This window comes from Oncorhynchus mykiss, chromosome 6 (genome assembly GCF_013265735.2).
Source record: "Oncorhynchus mykiss isolate Arlee chromosome 6, USDA_OmykA_1.1, whole genome shotgun sequence".
Classification (NCBI taxonomy): Eukaryota; Metazoa; Chordata; class Actinopteri; order Salmoniformes; family Salmonidae; genus Oncorhynchus; species Oncorhynchus mykiss.
Genome location: NC_048570.1, coordinates 52,701,117 through 52,715,563, shown reverse-complemented (window position 1 = coordinate 52,715,563; position 14,447 = coordinate 52,701,117). Strand labels below are relative to the sequence as shown.

General features: G+C 43.5%; 1 protein-coding gene across 4 annotated transcripts in view; it reads left to right on the top strand.

Annotated features, from left to right (window-relative positions):
• The window catches only part of lrp4 (low density lipoprotein receptor-related protein 4), a 218,433-nt gene that overhangs the window by 176,530 nt on the left and 27,456 nt on the right, over nt 1–14,447 (top strand). For all 4 annotated transcript variants that reach the window (XM_021606795.2, XM_021606794.2, XM_036980426.1 and 1 more), the window contains exons 15-28: nt 5,675–5,851; nt 6,063–6,188; nt 6,839–7,047; nt 7,469–7,550; nt 7,748–7,853; nt 8,103–8,304; nt 8,462–8,651; nt 9,186–9,317; nt 10,150–10,290; nt 12,046–12,132; nt 12,438–12,609; nt 12,924–13,086; nt 13,356–13,581; nt 14,078–14,381. In XM_021606795.2, coding sequence (XP_021462470.2) covers nt 5,675–5,851; nt 6,063–6,188; nt 6,839–7,047; nt 7,469–7,550; nt 7,748–7,853; nt 8,103–8,304; nt 8,462–8,651; nt 9,186–9,317; nt 10,150–10,290; nt 12,046–12,132; nt 12,438–12,609; nt 12,924–13,086; nt 13,356–13,581; nt 14,078–14,381 — 2,317 coding nt within the window. The remainder of the gene's footprint in view (nt 1–5,674; nt 5,852–6,062; nt 6,189–6,838; nt 7,048–7,468; nt 7,551–7,747; nt 7,854–8,102; nt 8,305–8,461; nt 8,652–9,185; nt 9,318–10,149; nt 10,291–12,045; nt 12,133–12,437; nt 12,610–12,923; nt 13,087–13,355; nt 13,582–14,077; nt 14,382–14,447) is intronic.

Sequence of the window (14,447 nt, the reverse complement as noted above, 5' to 3'; positions counted from 1 at the left end):
CCATACTTTCTAATCTACAATGTTTGTTTGGTTAAGGTCATTTCTGTTAATGCATTCAATATTTTACCACTTTTACCATTCTCATTGTCGGAGTGGACACCTTGTTTGCGGACTGCAAAACCTAGGCTACACTTGTGAGGAACAAGTTTTGGTTTATTTAATTTCCGAGTTGTCAATTTATTCATTGCATTTTATTTGTAAGGCTCCGGTCAATGTTGCGTAAGGACGCACTCCTGATTAGGCATAGACTAGACTACAAATGTAGTCCTATAAATGTGCCCATTTGGGGATCTGATAGTATTTCTGATTGTCTTAACTCACCACCACTGTGGATCTTCTCAAAGTATTTTTTTTTCTTCATCTCAAACAGCAAATAAACAAAGTCAGTTTTTACATCCATTGAAAATTACAATAGTTCCTCAACTAAGTTTGCTGACGACACAACAGTGGTAGGCCTGATCACCGACAACGATGAGACAGCCTATAGGGTGTCTCAATGTGAGCAAGACAAAGGAGCTGATCGTGGACTATAAGAAAAAGAGGTGCTAACAGGCCACCACTAACATCGACAGGGCTGTAGTGGAGAGGGTTGAGTGTTTCAAGTTTCTTGGTGTCCACATCACCAACAAACTATCATGGTCCAAACACACCAAGACAGTTGTGAAGAGGGCACGACAACAGGAGACTGAAAATATTTGTCATGGGCCTCCAGATCCTCAAAAAGTTATTCAGCTGCACCATCGAGAGCATCCTGACCAGTTGCATCACTCCCTGGTTTGGCCACTGCTCTGCATCTGACCGTAAGGCACTACAGAGAGTAGTGCGTATGGCCCAGTACATCACTGGGGCCACGCTTCTTGACATCCAGGACCTATATACTAGGCGGTGTCAAAGAAAGGGCCAAAAAATGGTCAAAGAATACAGTCACCCAAGTCATAGACTATTCTCAAATTCTCAGCTGCTCACTGATTGTTATCTATGCATAGTCACTTTACAAATTACCTCGACTAACCTCTACCCTTCGCACATTGACTCGGTAACACCTGTTGTATTCGGCGCATGTGACAAATCAAATGTGATTTGAATTGATTACTTATCCGTTGCGCAAATAGCCTACAGCTGTGTCTGTCCGGAGCTCACTGGCGCAGAAAACTCGGGAGGGCCCAGAATCATTTTTTTGTGCAAACTTCAGTCCAGACAAAGTTGATAGTTGATACAATGCATAGTCAATATGGGATTTATACAGGATGTTTTCTACCTGCAGGCTGCAATGTTTTTATTTTTTGGCTTTATGTAGGATATTTTTACAGAGTTGGCAATGGCAATAGAATTTACTTTTAGAATTTTGATCAAACACATGATAATGATTTTGAGATACGAAGACTTTATTATAAATGAAATGAAACTGTTCCATGAAAATGTGCATTTGAAAATCGTAACTGGCACGCAGATCGGTTCGAAATGGTAAGATAACTTGGCACTCCAAATGGAAAAGGTTACCGACCCCTGGTGTAGCCTATTACCGGCAACTTCAGGAGCTTAATGGCAGAATCTGCAAAGGCCAGCAGTAGCTGAAGGAGGAGGGTCAGGAACAGGTTATTTTCTTCTGGTTAGGTTATCTTGATCTCTGGCTCCCTCTTGAGTCATTTGTCTGTCTTAATTATTTAACACGTTAGAATAGGAAAAATTTGTGACCTAAGCAACTTTGAGCTTGATATGATCTTCGGTGCAAGGCGCGCTGGATCCAGTTATCTCAGAAACAACCGCCCTCATAGGCATTTCACGCTCGACAGTGTCTAGAGTTTACTAAGAATGGTGCAACAAACAAAAAACTTCCGTCAAACAGCTTGTGATGAGAGAGGTCGAAGGAGAATGGCAATAATCGTGCAAGCTAACAGGCAAGCCACAAACTGACAAAGAATGGTGCAGTACAACAGTGGTGTGCAGAACGGCATCACGGAACGCACAACTCGTCGATCCTTGTCATGGATGGGCTATTACCGCGAACAACCACACCTGGTTCAACTCCTATCAGCTAAAAACAAGAAGTGGCATTAGTGGAGGGGAGAATAGTGAATGTCTTTTAGGAGAGGAAAGGGAGGGTTACCCACTGCCCTGTGTGAGTGTTTGATTAGAGGAGGAGGGGTGTGTGAGGGGTGATAGGAGGAGGAGGACAGGGGTGTAGAGGGTACCCGTCCAGCCCTGTGTGAGCAGCCTTTATTGATGTGTGCTCTCGGGATAAAAACCTGTAATTGGCCCTGTACCTCCACTAGGCCCTCTGTTTGCTCAGACAACCGGCAGAACAAATGGAACGTGTGCCTGTGTGTGTATGCCTGTGTGTGTATGCCTGTGTGTGTATGCCTGTGTGTGTGCGCCTGTGTGTGTGTGCCTGTGTGTGCGTGTGAACGCATGCATGCCTTTTTTTTGTGCATGTGCGCATCTCTGTGTGTGTGTGGTCGTTTGAGAAACATTTGGAGACATGCCAGTTCTTTGTCATGGTATCTAGTGAGTGATGTGGGTGACACCCTTATCCTCTGAGCACACCTGTGCACCTTCGGGGGCGAGGTGGGGGTGGGCAGTAAAGGAGACAATAGGAGAGGGGGGTATAGCGAAGGATGTTGTGGGGACAGAGAGGGATAGAAATGTGGGCTTTTTTGGAGGGGGGGGGGGGGTGAAAAGTAGGTAGGGGAGAGACCGAGAAGGACACAATAGAGCGAGTGAGGGAGTTAAGGAGAAGAGTGGGGACAGAGAGGGGAGAGGTTACATGTGGGTGGGTAGACCCCCATGGAAGATTCCCTGTTGTCTTACAGCTGCTGGCCCAGCTATCCCTTAGACCAGAGACAGAAAAGAGAGAGTAGACCCACATACCACCAGTGTTCCTGCTATCTGCCCTTGAAAGAGAGAGGAGAGCGTCAACCCAACTCGGACTCCCCTTCACACCCATGTCTAACCATGTGTCTCCTTGAAGATAACATCAGGAACACACACACCAAGTATCATCTTACACACACCTGGAGACCTAAAGAAAAAGATAGACAGATGGAGAAACAGGAGAGAGAGAGAGAAAAATACCAATCTTTCCCTGAAGCTTTTTTTTCTGAAGGGTATGATACTTTAAGTACAGTGCCTTGCGAAAGTATTCGGCCCCCTTGAACTTTACGACCTTTTGCCACATTTCAGGCTTCAAACATAAAGATATAAAACTGTATTTTTTTGTGAAGAATCAACAACAAGTGGGACACAATCATGAAGTGGAACGACATTTATTGAATATTTCAAACTTTTTTAACAAAATTATTCAGCCCCTTTACTTTCAGTGCAGCAAACTCTCGCCAGAAGTTCAGTGAGGATCTCTGAATGATCCAATGTTGACCTAAATGACTAATGATGATAAATACAATCCACCTGTGTGTAATCAAGTCTCCGTATAAATGCACCTGCACTGTGATAGTCTCAGAGGTCCGTTAAAAGCGCAGAGAGCATCATGAAGAACAAGGAACACACCAGGCAGGTCCGAGATACTGTTGTGAAGAAGTTTAAAGCCGGATTTGGATACAACAAGATTTCCCAAGCTTTAAACATCCCAAGGAGCACTGTGCAAGCGATAATATTGAAATGGAAGGAGTATCAGACCACTGCAAATCTACCAAGACCTGGCCGTCCCTCTAAACTTTCAGCTCATACAAGGAGAAGACTGATCAGAGATGCAGCCAAGAGGCCCATGATCACTCTGGATGAACTGCAGAGATCTACAGCTGAGGTGGGAGACTCTGTCCATAGGACAACAATCAGTCGTATATTGCACAAATCTGGCCTTTATGGAAGAGTGGCAAGAAGAAAGCCATTTCTTAAAGATATCCATAAAAAGTGTCGTTTAAAGTTTGCCACAAGCCACCTGGGAGACACACCAAACATGTGGAAGAAGGTGCTCTGGTCAGATGAAACCAAAATTGAACTTTTTGGCAACAATGCAAAACGTTATGTTTGGCGTAAAAGCAACACAGCTGAACACACCATCCCCACTGTCAAACATGGTGGTGGCAACATCAAGGTTTGGGCCTGCTTTTCTTCAGCAGGGACAGGGAAGATGGTTAAAATTGATGGGAAGATGGATGGAGCCAAATACAGGACCATTCTGGAAGAAAACCTGATGGAGTCTGCAAAAGACCTGAGACTGGGACGGAGATTTGTCTTCCAACAAGACAATGATCCAAAACATAAAGCAAAATCTACAATGGAATGGTTCAAAAATAAACATATCCAGGTGTTAGAATGGCCAAGTCAAAGTCCAGACCTGAGTCCAATCGAGAATCTGTGGAAAGAACTGAAAACTGCTGTTCACAAATGCTCTCCATCCAACCTCACTGAGCTCGAGCTGTTTTGCAAGGAGGAATGGGAAAAAATGTCAGTCTCTCGATGTGCAAAACTGATAGAGACATACCCCAAGCGACTTACAGCTGTAATCACAGCAAAAGGTGGCGCTACAAAGTATTAACTTAAGGGGGCTGAATAATTTTGCACGCCCAATTTTTCAGTTTTTGATTTGTTAAAAAAGTTTGAAATATCCAATGAATGTCGTTCCACTTCATGATTGTGTCCCACTTGTTGTTGATTCTTCACAAAAAAATACAGTTTTATATCTTTATGTTTGAAGCCTGAAATGTGGCAAAAGGTCGCAAAGTTCAAGGGGGCCGAATACTTTCGCAAGGCACTGTATGTATCTGAGTATTCATTTACATTAAGAGTTAGATAATATCTTATCCTCTCTCCCCAGGTTTGGTCTTTCACCCTTCTTCATTTACACCCCACTGTAAAACCCTGGTATAAAATACTAGACCTGTGTAAGACCTTTATGGCAGCAAGCTCACCACAAACTGTGCAGCACCAACAGAAATAAACAAGGTGAAAACGATGTTCTTTCCATCCATCAGTTGAGCGTATTCAGCACTCTCTGAGGTTCTCTGTGCTTTGCCAAAAATGTAGGCAATCTGGCCAATAGGGCCACCTCAGCTGGGCTAATGAATGAATAGAGGGACAATGGTATGGAAGTGTTCCACATATGTTCTCCACCAAGACTGTGGCCCTATTAAACGACCAAATCATTGTTCCCTTCCTTCCTTTCTTTGATCAATCCCTCCCTCCTTTCTTCAAGTAGTCAAACAGGGACTTCTTCTCAGAAGAAATCTATAGAGCTAGCATTTAACTCCCAAAGCTTATGTCATTAGCGAGTGGCTAATAAGAAACAGGCTAACTCCAACCAGCTCTGATTAAGGTTGAATACAATAGGGGACACAATTGAAAAGACAACAACATTAACTCGTCCTCATTTGATGGCGTGAGGAAGCAGATCTTGTCCAACTTTGTGCTATTTTGCTTTGAAGATAATTGTTCCTTTACTCCAGATTGGTTTTATTTGGTGTTTTGTTTTAGTTCGTGGAGGAACTGTTTAGGGATTTGTGTGTGGCTGTGTGTTGATTTTGTTGCTGCTCCAATGGGTGCTTGTTGTTTGAAATCATGTAACCCCCCTCATTCTATACCACAGGGTCAATGAGAATGTTCCAATGCTATTCTTGTGTTTCAGTAATAAGGACAACATATGCTTCTTTAAATACATATATTTGTCTATTTCTCTCTCTGTCTTTCTCTCTCTCTGTCTAACTCTCTCTCCATCCAGGCTTGCCCCATCCATTTGCCATCACGGTATTTGAGGATAGCCTTTACTGGACAGACTGGCACACCAAGAGCATCAACAGTGCCAACAAGTTCACAGGCAAGAACCAGGAGATCATCAGAAACAAGCTGCACTTCCCAATGGATATACACACACTGCACCCGCAGAGACAGCCCGCAGGTCAGTCAGACACAAACACACACTGATACGCATGCATGAACGCACATCCAATCTAATACACACACATGCTTCTTCGTGCACATACAAACGCACTCACACACACATACAAACACACACACACACACACCACCCACAGGTGCACTCTGTTAGTCAGTAACACACCTGCACACTCACTCACAGAGTGCTTCTAACCTCTCCCCCTCTTCTCCAGGTGGGCGTAACCGATGTGGGACCAACAACGGGGGCTGCAGCCACCTCTGTCTCCCAGGCAACAAGACCTATACCTGCGACTGCCCCACGGGCTTCAAGAAAGTGGACCAGCATAACTGTGCCCTGAGTGAGTATACTTACTTGCCTACATGAACACACTCTAGGTAGAATGCTAGAATATTTGTTGACATTTCAATGTGATTATTTAGAGTTGTAAATATTTTTGTGTTCATTTAGGCATTGCTTCATTCTAAATATAAACTCAATGTTTGCTAAGTACATTTTCAGTCCAGTTAGCTAATGTTAAAGGGCAACTCCACCACTTTTAAACCTCATTTTCATTATCCCCAGCACAATACCAGTGTCTACATATGTGAAAACGGCATATTTTTGCGTTTTATATAAAACATTAAGTTAAAACATTGCTAGAAGCTCGTTTTTCTTACTTTTAATCCTACCCTGTGAAGTCACAGAGTAGCATTTATTTAATTTTTTAGGTCCTTTCTTGTTATCTAGCTGTTTTCACATATGTAGACACTGGTTTGGTGCTGGAGGTAACGAATATGAGGTTGAAAGGTGGCAGAATTGCCCTTTAATAGCATGTGTTAGTTTAGTTAGGTTCCAATTGTCCACACTAGAATGCCCAATTCATTGCTTAATCCCAAGGGGTACGCTAGTGTGGATAATTGGAACAGAGCCTTGGTGTATGTTGGTGTGTTGTGATGACCCTGTTGGTAAACCTAGAGCACTGACAGAAGACCTTTGGTCTTTGATCAGGTCTTGACAAGTTCCTGCTTTTTGCCCGAAGGACGGACATCCGACGAATCAGCTTCGACACCGAGGACATGTCGGATGATGTCATCCCGCTGGCCGACGTACGCAACGCCGTGGCACTGGACTGGCATGCCGAGGAGGGCTTCATCTATTGGACGGACGTCACCACCGACTCCATCAACCGGGCCCAATGGGACGGCTCAAGGCAGGAGGTCAGTTCTTCCCAATATTATTTCCCATATTAGTTAGTAATTTAGCAGATGCTCCTATCCAGAGCCACTTACTGTACAATGGAAGGTGCATTCTACTAAAGTAAGTGAGACACTCACCCATCAAGATCATTACAAATAAAATAGCTAGTAATAGAGAAGAAAACAGTTTAGTGTTATAGTGGTGGATGTTTGGTCTAATGCTTGGTAAGATACAATTGTTTGGGGGAATCATTTTAGCTGATGAGATCAGAGTATTGATTAAAGTCCCTTGCACTTTACTTTTAACCAAATGTCGCCACCTATTGATTAGAGTCTGGTATCACAGTTAATTTGACAGCTGTTTGACTTTTTTTTGCTATGGGGGAGTATTTCAATTAAGTTACTGTACTGTATTGAAATTAGTTGTTATTGTGTGTGTCAGGTGGTGGTGGACACAAGTCTGGAAAGTCCAGCCGGTCTGGCTATTGACTGGGTGACCAACAAACTTTACTGGACCGACGCAGGTAAGAAACCTTAACTGTACGCGTGTTCTAGATTTAAATTACTATAGGGTAGTGGTACAAACTTCAGTTTGTACCACTGTGTATCATTTCAGCTATAGACTACCAGGAAGTCTTTTTTGACTAGTCTTTATTGAGTAATTTGTTGTACAAACAATAATTAATTGTGTGAGTGTGTGTGTGTGCGTGTGTGAGATCAGGTACAGATCGTATCGAGGTATCTAATGCAGACGGGAGCATGCGTACTGTTCTGATCTGGGAGAATCTTGACCGACCCAGGGACATCGTGGTTGACCCAATTGGAGGGTGAGTTAGAAGTCACGGCTCAATATCAGGTGTCAGATATCCAATGACACCTCTGACAGTAGTTTGCAGAGTAGCATGTAAACACACTTTTTTTCCAGCAGTTCAATAGAGTCCTCCCAAAAAGTTAGCGCAGCATGGACTTTGTTGTTTACCACTGACAACTAATCTGAACATACAGTATACAGATGAATTGTGCATACCACATACATGTACAGTTTACTGATACATGATTTTCCCTGAGTACTATAGATATATGTACTGGACAGACTGGGGTGTGAGTCCTAAGATAGAGCAGGCAGGGATGGATGCATCCAGCCGTATCGTCATCATCTCTTCCAACCTGACATGGCCTAACGGACTGGCAATTGACTACCAAACACAGCGCCTGTACTGGGCCGACGCCGGGATGAAGACCATCGAGTTTGGCAACTTTGATGGCTCAGACAGACAGGTGAGGTGGTCTTGAAGGGATAGTCTTTACAAGTTTTAGCTTATTTTCAAACTATTTTTGTATGTTGGATGGGTATTTAATCAAGTGAGACTTTTTACTCTCTGAATCAGAAGACTGGCTAATAATTTATTCCCCCCGCCCCTCCATTGGTGTCCAGGTGTTGATTGGCAGTCAGTTGCCCCACCCCTTTGGGCTGACTCTGCATGAGGAGAAGCTCTATTGGACAGACTGGCAGTCAAAGAGCATCCAGTGTGCCAACAAAATGACTGGCCTGGGACGACAGACACTCGCCGAGAACCTGGAGAACCTCATGGATATTCACATGTTCCACCGCTACCGCACCACCGGTGTGTGTGTGTGTGTGTGTGTGTGTGTGTGTGTGTGTGTGTGTGTGTGCGCGCGTGCGAGCCCGCCCGCCCGCCCGCCCTGTTAGCCCTCTGAGTATTTTGTGACAAGATACTAGACCCCCACCTACAACACCAGGTCCAGTGTCCCTCCCTGTCGCTAGCGAGATTTGAGGCCAGGTAAACTGATCCTAGATATGTGTTTCAGAGGGCAAAAAGCACCTGGGGCTCATACCAGGCTGAAGCAGCACTGATAAGTATGTATGGATGTCAAACGTTCAGCCTGCTGCACAGAACCCATGGCCATGGAGGCTCTAGTCCAGAGAGCATGGTTAAATTGTGTTTGAGGTCCTTTTTAAACTCTCAACTGTTAAATAAACTCTCAACTGTTTAAACTCTCAACTGTTAAGTAATACACATATGTCATTGTTGCAATAGTTTGTGAGTGGGCAACATATACTGTACCTATCATCTTACGTTTTTATGTTGAATAATTATATATTGCGCTCTCTCCCCCCTCTGTCCCTCACTCTCTAGTGCGGACACCTTGTGCGGTGAATAATGGGGGCTGCAGTCACCTGTGTCTATTGGCTCCACCCTCAAAAGGCTCCAGCTGTACCTGTCCTACTGGCATCAACCTTCAGCTGGACGGAAAGACCTGCACACATGGTAGCATAGCACCAATATAATATTATTATACCACTAGCACCCATTGTACAACAACCCATGGTGCATTGGATGTTTTCTAAATGTTTTCTAATGTTTTTTCTAAATTGCCTCTGGGGCAATTTAGACACCTGATTGAGGACCTTATTACTGATGAATTTGTTTATGTTTTATGACCTTGTTCTGTTTCTGTTGCATTTTGTATTTTCTGAAATTCAGGGCTCTTTAAGAGACCTTGGTCTCAGTATGACTACCTGGTAAAATAAAGGTTTAAAAAAACAAGAACAAAAGCAACACTATACCATGTATCTCATCACTCAACACAATTAACCACAGAGATATTGATGTAAATAAACTATGTCTTCCAAGATACCACAAGTAGATTGATAACAATGTTTGATTAATAAGACATTGTCTTATCTTGATTTAAAGGAGAAAAAAACAAACATAGTTTAGTATTTTGTTCATTAGTACGCTGTTGATATGGTCCCAACAAGTGTTCATGTCAGCAGTAAAGTTTTCAAGATGGAGCACTTTCAGTAAAAATCTTACTGTGATAATAATGTGTTTTGCATTATCGTCACACTCTTTTCTTTGTCCTGTAAGTGCTCTATCTTGAAAACGTTACTGCTGACATCCCTTTAATTACTACCTTCACCGTCAAGGCCCAAGCTGCGATACAGTATTTACAGCCCGTTGATTCTTAAAGAATATCACTTACAAATGCCTCATAAGCTTAGTTCAACTGTATAACCTCATCATAATCCTAAATATAAGGTGGTTTTAGTCCATAACCTGTACTCTCCATACTGACAGTGTTGTGCCTTGGTTGTAGGGATGAGTAGTTTCCTGATCTTTGCACGGCGGACTGATATCAGGATGGTCTCTCTGGACATCCCCTACTTTGCTGATGTGGTGCTGGCTGTCAACAGATCCATGAAAAACACCATCGCCATCGGAGTGGACCCTAAAGAGGGTGTGTATGTGTGTGCATCTGTGCGTGTGTTTCAGCTTTTCTGCCATCTCTGTGGTATGAACAGGAAAATTAGGAAGGTCTGCACTTAGGTTTTGCAGTAAATATAAATAAAAATGTATTCAATCTTTCAAACCAGACGTTTCGCCCGAAAAGGCTTCATCATCAGTGTCCTTTGACAAAAAAGTGTCATTTTTTAATTGTGATCTGAATGTGCACCAGTGGTGGTCAGTGCCATTTAAGATGAGGGAGCAAAACATTTTTTCATTGAGCATGGCCTTATTTCTATTACAGTGTATTGAATGACTGTCATTCATATTTCATTCATCCAGCTCAATTTAACATTGATAGGTTTAGGCTAGTACATGATACAAAAATGTTACCAATAGCCATCATGAGGTTGCTACAACGTATCCTACGAATGAAAGTTTACCACACATAGGTTGAGATAAATGTTTTAGTAATCAAGGTGACAGACAGTGAATGACACATTCAATACTGCCTTGCACACTCTTCCCTACATCTAGCTGATCTAGGGTGTAATCATTTGTCAAGCAGTTGCAAATAAGAGTTTATATTGGACAAATTCAGGTATGTTGATCCCCGTTTTGTTCTGTTTGCTTCTGTTTAAAAACCTTTTTCAACAGAATCGGCAGAATAAAATACACCCCTGATCACCCGCACGCACACGCAGTTCACTTTCATAGCAGCCACATACAAACAGCATGATCACTTTGCTCCTTGTATAATTCTTTCTCTCATTTACGCTGTCTTCCTGTCTCCTTTTCCCTTCACTTGTGGACTTCATTGCACAACACATTAGCTGTCTGTGACCAGGCGAAAAAACCTTTCCAAGTCAAACCTTCATACCATTAACGCTAATCGGTACACACAGTCTACATCGTTGTCACCATATTAGCTAATGTCATAGTCAACATAGCTAATAGAACTAACGCGTTAGTAAACCTGCTACAATCACGCAGTTTAGCAGTTACATTGGGCCCCGGTGGCAATACATTTATAAAACCAAAAGCTTATCTTGATTTAAAAGAGTTCCAGTGTTGGATAGCCATAGCCAGCAAGCTAACATAGCATCCCTCTCTGTTTGAGCCGGGTGTTTGAGTAGGCTAAACTAGCTAGCTGCATTCATTAGCTGAGAAAGTGGAAAAAAAATACAACAAAATATAGCTAGCTCGCTCTCTTAATTCTCCTTAATTTATGAATAAATATATTTGTTCTCTAATCCTTTGATTGGGTGGACAACATGTCAGTTCTTGCTGCAAGAGCTCTGATAGGTTGATGGGCGTCCTCCGGAAGTTGTCATAATTACTGTGTAAGTCTATGGAAGGGAGTGAGAACCATGAGCCTCCTAGATTTTGAATTGAAGTCCGTGTTCCCAGAGGAGGACGGAATCTACTGTAGCTGTCCTCCGGCTAAACCATGGTACTACCCCAGAGAGTACTTCTGCGGCGACTGTAGACCTTCATTGCATTGTGTGTTTTAAATTATTATTAGAACTATTAATTAAAAACTAAACTAACTATATTCACGTCACTGGTGACGTAAATATAGTTAGTATACTTTTATCTATAATGGATAACTTTTTAAAGCTTCACTATTTAAATTTTTTATGAACTTCTTGAGGAGGATGATCCTTCCCTTCCTCCTCTGAGGAGCCTCCACTGATGTGGAGGTGAAACAGTGACTAACAGTATGTCTTTGTAACCTTGATGTGTGTGTGTCTACTGCCCCCTGCAGGTAAAGTGTACTGGTCAGACAGCACACTGAAGAAGGTGAGTAGAGCTAACATCAATGGGACGGCTCATGAGGATATCATCGCTACAGGTGAGGGAAATAATCAATCAACTTTATTTCATAAATCAAAACATACAGTATCTGAATCATATTACAGATAGGCTAGTATCTTTTTTGTCTATCTGCTGTATTACAGAGGAATATTCATCTATATTGTAAAACAAATGACCTGTAGCACTGAAATATTTCAACTTCTATTCTTCTACATACCCTTCTCTCACTTCCTCTAATCCTCTCTCTTCTCCCTAACTTTATCTAATTCGCTCCTTTCTTCCACTCTTTCTTTATTTCTTTATTGTCCTTCCTTCTTCCTCTCTTTTTCTCTCGCTCTCCAGGTCTGATGACCACTGATGGTCTGGCGGTGGATGCGGTGGGTCGAAAGATCTACTGGACGGACACCGGAACGAACCGTATCGAGGTGGCCAACCTGGACGGCTCCATGAGGAAGGTTCTGATCTGGCAGAACCTGGACAGCCCGCGAGCCATCGCCCTCTACCACGAGATGGGGTAAGGAGTTAGAGTTTGGCTAACGGGTTCACTGTGCACAGCAGTGTGTTTAGCTCCAAGTGCTGATTTTGCACTTGTTTTTCAATTAAAATGTAATTTTTACTATCAATGTACTGAATAATCATATGCAGACTATGAGAGAGTTAGTTCCTGTGTGTTTTAGGTATTTAGGTATTTTTGTTTGCAGGTCAATAAAAGTTGACCCGTCGTGAATTACACCCAAGGAATTTACTTTTTAAACATAGTTCGCTCTCCTTTGTCAGTCTACTAACGACTTCCGGTGTGACATTCATTTCTCTCTCTCTCTCCTCCAGGTATATGTACTGGACAGACTGGGGGGAGCATGCTAAGCTGGAGCGGTCAGCGATGGATGGCTCAGACCGTTTGGTTCTGATCAGTAACAACCTTGGCTGGCCCAACGGACTGGCCATCGACAGTGCCGGCTCACAGCTACTGTGGGCTGACGCACACACAGAGGTCAGTCGCCCTGTCCCGAAAAGCTAAAGCAGAGGTCAACCAATCCTGAGAGATACAGAGTGTGCAGGCTTTTGTTCCACAGCTAGGTCATGTTTAAAGTAGGACACACCATAGCAAAAGCATTTTGCCACTGAAATGACAATTCTGTGTTCTTATTGGAGAAGAAGAATGGAGAATCTTCATTGAAGAAGTTTTAAAATCCAGGACTAGGCTTATTCTGTGTCTGGAAAACCGGCCTATTGAATTAACTAAGTTTTTCCCTCCCGTAGCGCATCGAGGCGGCAGACCTGAATGGGCTGAACCGCCGTACCCTGGTATCCCCGGTTCAACACCCGTACGGTCTGACCCTACTAGGACCACACATCTACTGGACCGACTGGCAGAGCCGCAGCATCCAGCGGGCTGACAAAACCACCGGCGCCAACACCATCACCGTGCGCAGCAACCTGCCCGGGCTCATGGACATACAGGCCGTGGATAGAGAGAAGCCACTGGGTGAGTGTACGAATGGCACACTGGCCTCTGAACAGCAGAGAGGAAGGTGTGGGTAGGGGTTCGCATTGGTTTAACCTCGTCCCCAGGCTATTGCGCATGTCGCATAAAAGCCTGGTACATCAACCATTCTAAGTTGGCCTTAGTGGGCATGACCATAGAATTATATGGGAGTGACCTTACTTGTGATCATTTCATTTTAGAAAATCACAGACTGCAAAAAATCTGGGAAGGTTGTTTGGTTGGTGTGTTTGGAATTGCGTGGCACTTACACGTTTGCTGTCCTCCCTTTATCCCCTGTATTATCTATTTATTGTTAGTCTTCCCTCTCTCGCTTCACTTTCAATGGAATCAGTTGCCTGTATGTAATGGCAATGTAATGAAACCCATAAATATGCTGCTGCTACCCCTATTTCTGTACCTGCAACAAAAGTTTGACTTGGTTTGCTTCTTTCTCTTTCTCTCTCTCTCTCTTACACACCATCTCTCCCCCCTCCAGGTTTCAATAAGTGTGGTAGAATGAACGGGGGCTGTAGCCACCTGTGTCTGCCCCGCCCCAACGGTACTTCCTGTGCCTGTCCCACCGGCATCCTCCTCAAGGGGGATGCCAGGTCATGTGACGACTCCCCCGAGACCTACCTGCTCTTCTCCAACCGGGTCAGCGTGCGACGCATCTCCCTGGACACAAATGACCACACAGATGTGCATGTGCCCGTGCCTGAGCTGCACAACGTCATCTCACTGGACTACGACAGTGTGGACGGAAAGCTTTACTACACCGATGTCAGCCTTGATGTTATCAGGTATGCTAAAAAGACACGCTCACTCACAATATACACTGAGTGTACAAAACATTAGGAACACCTTCC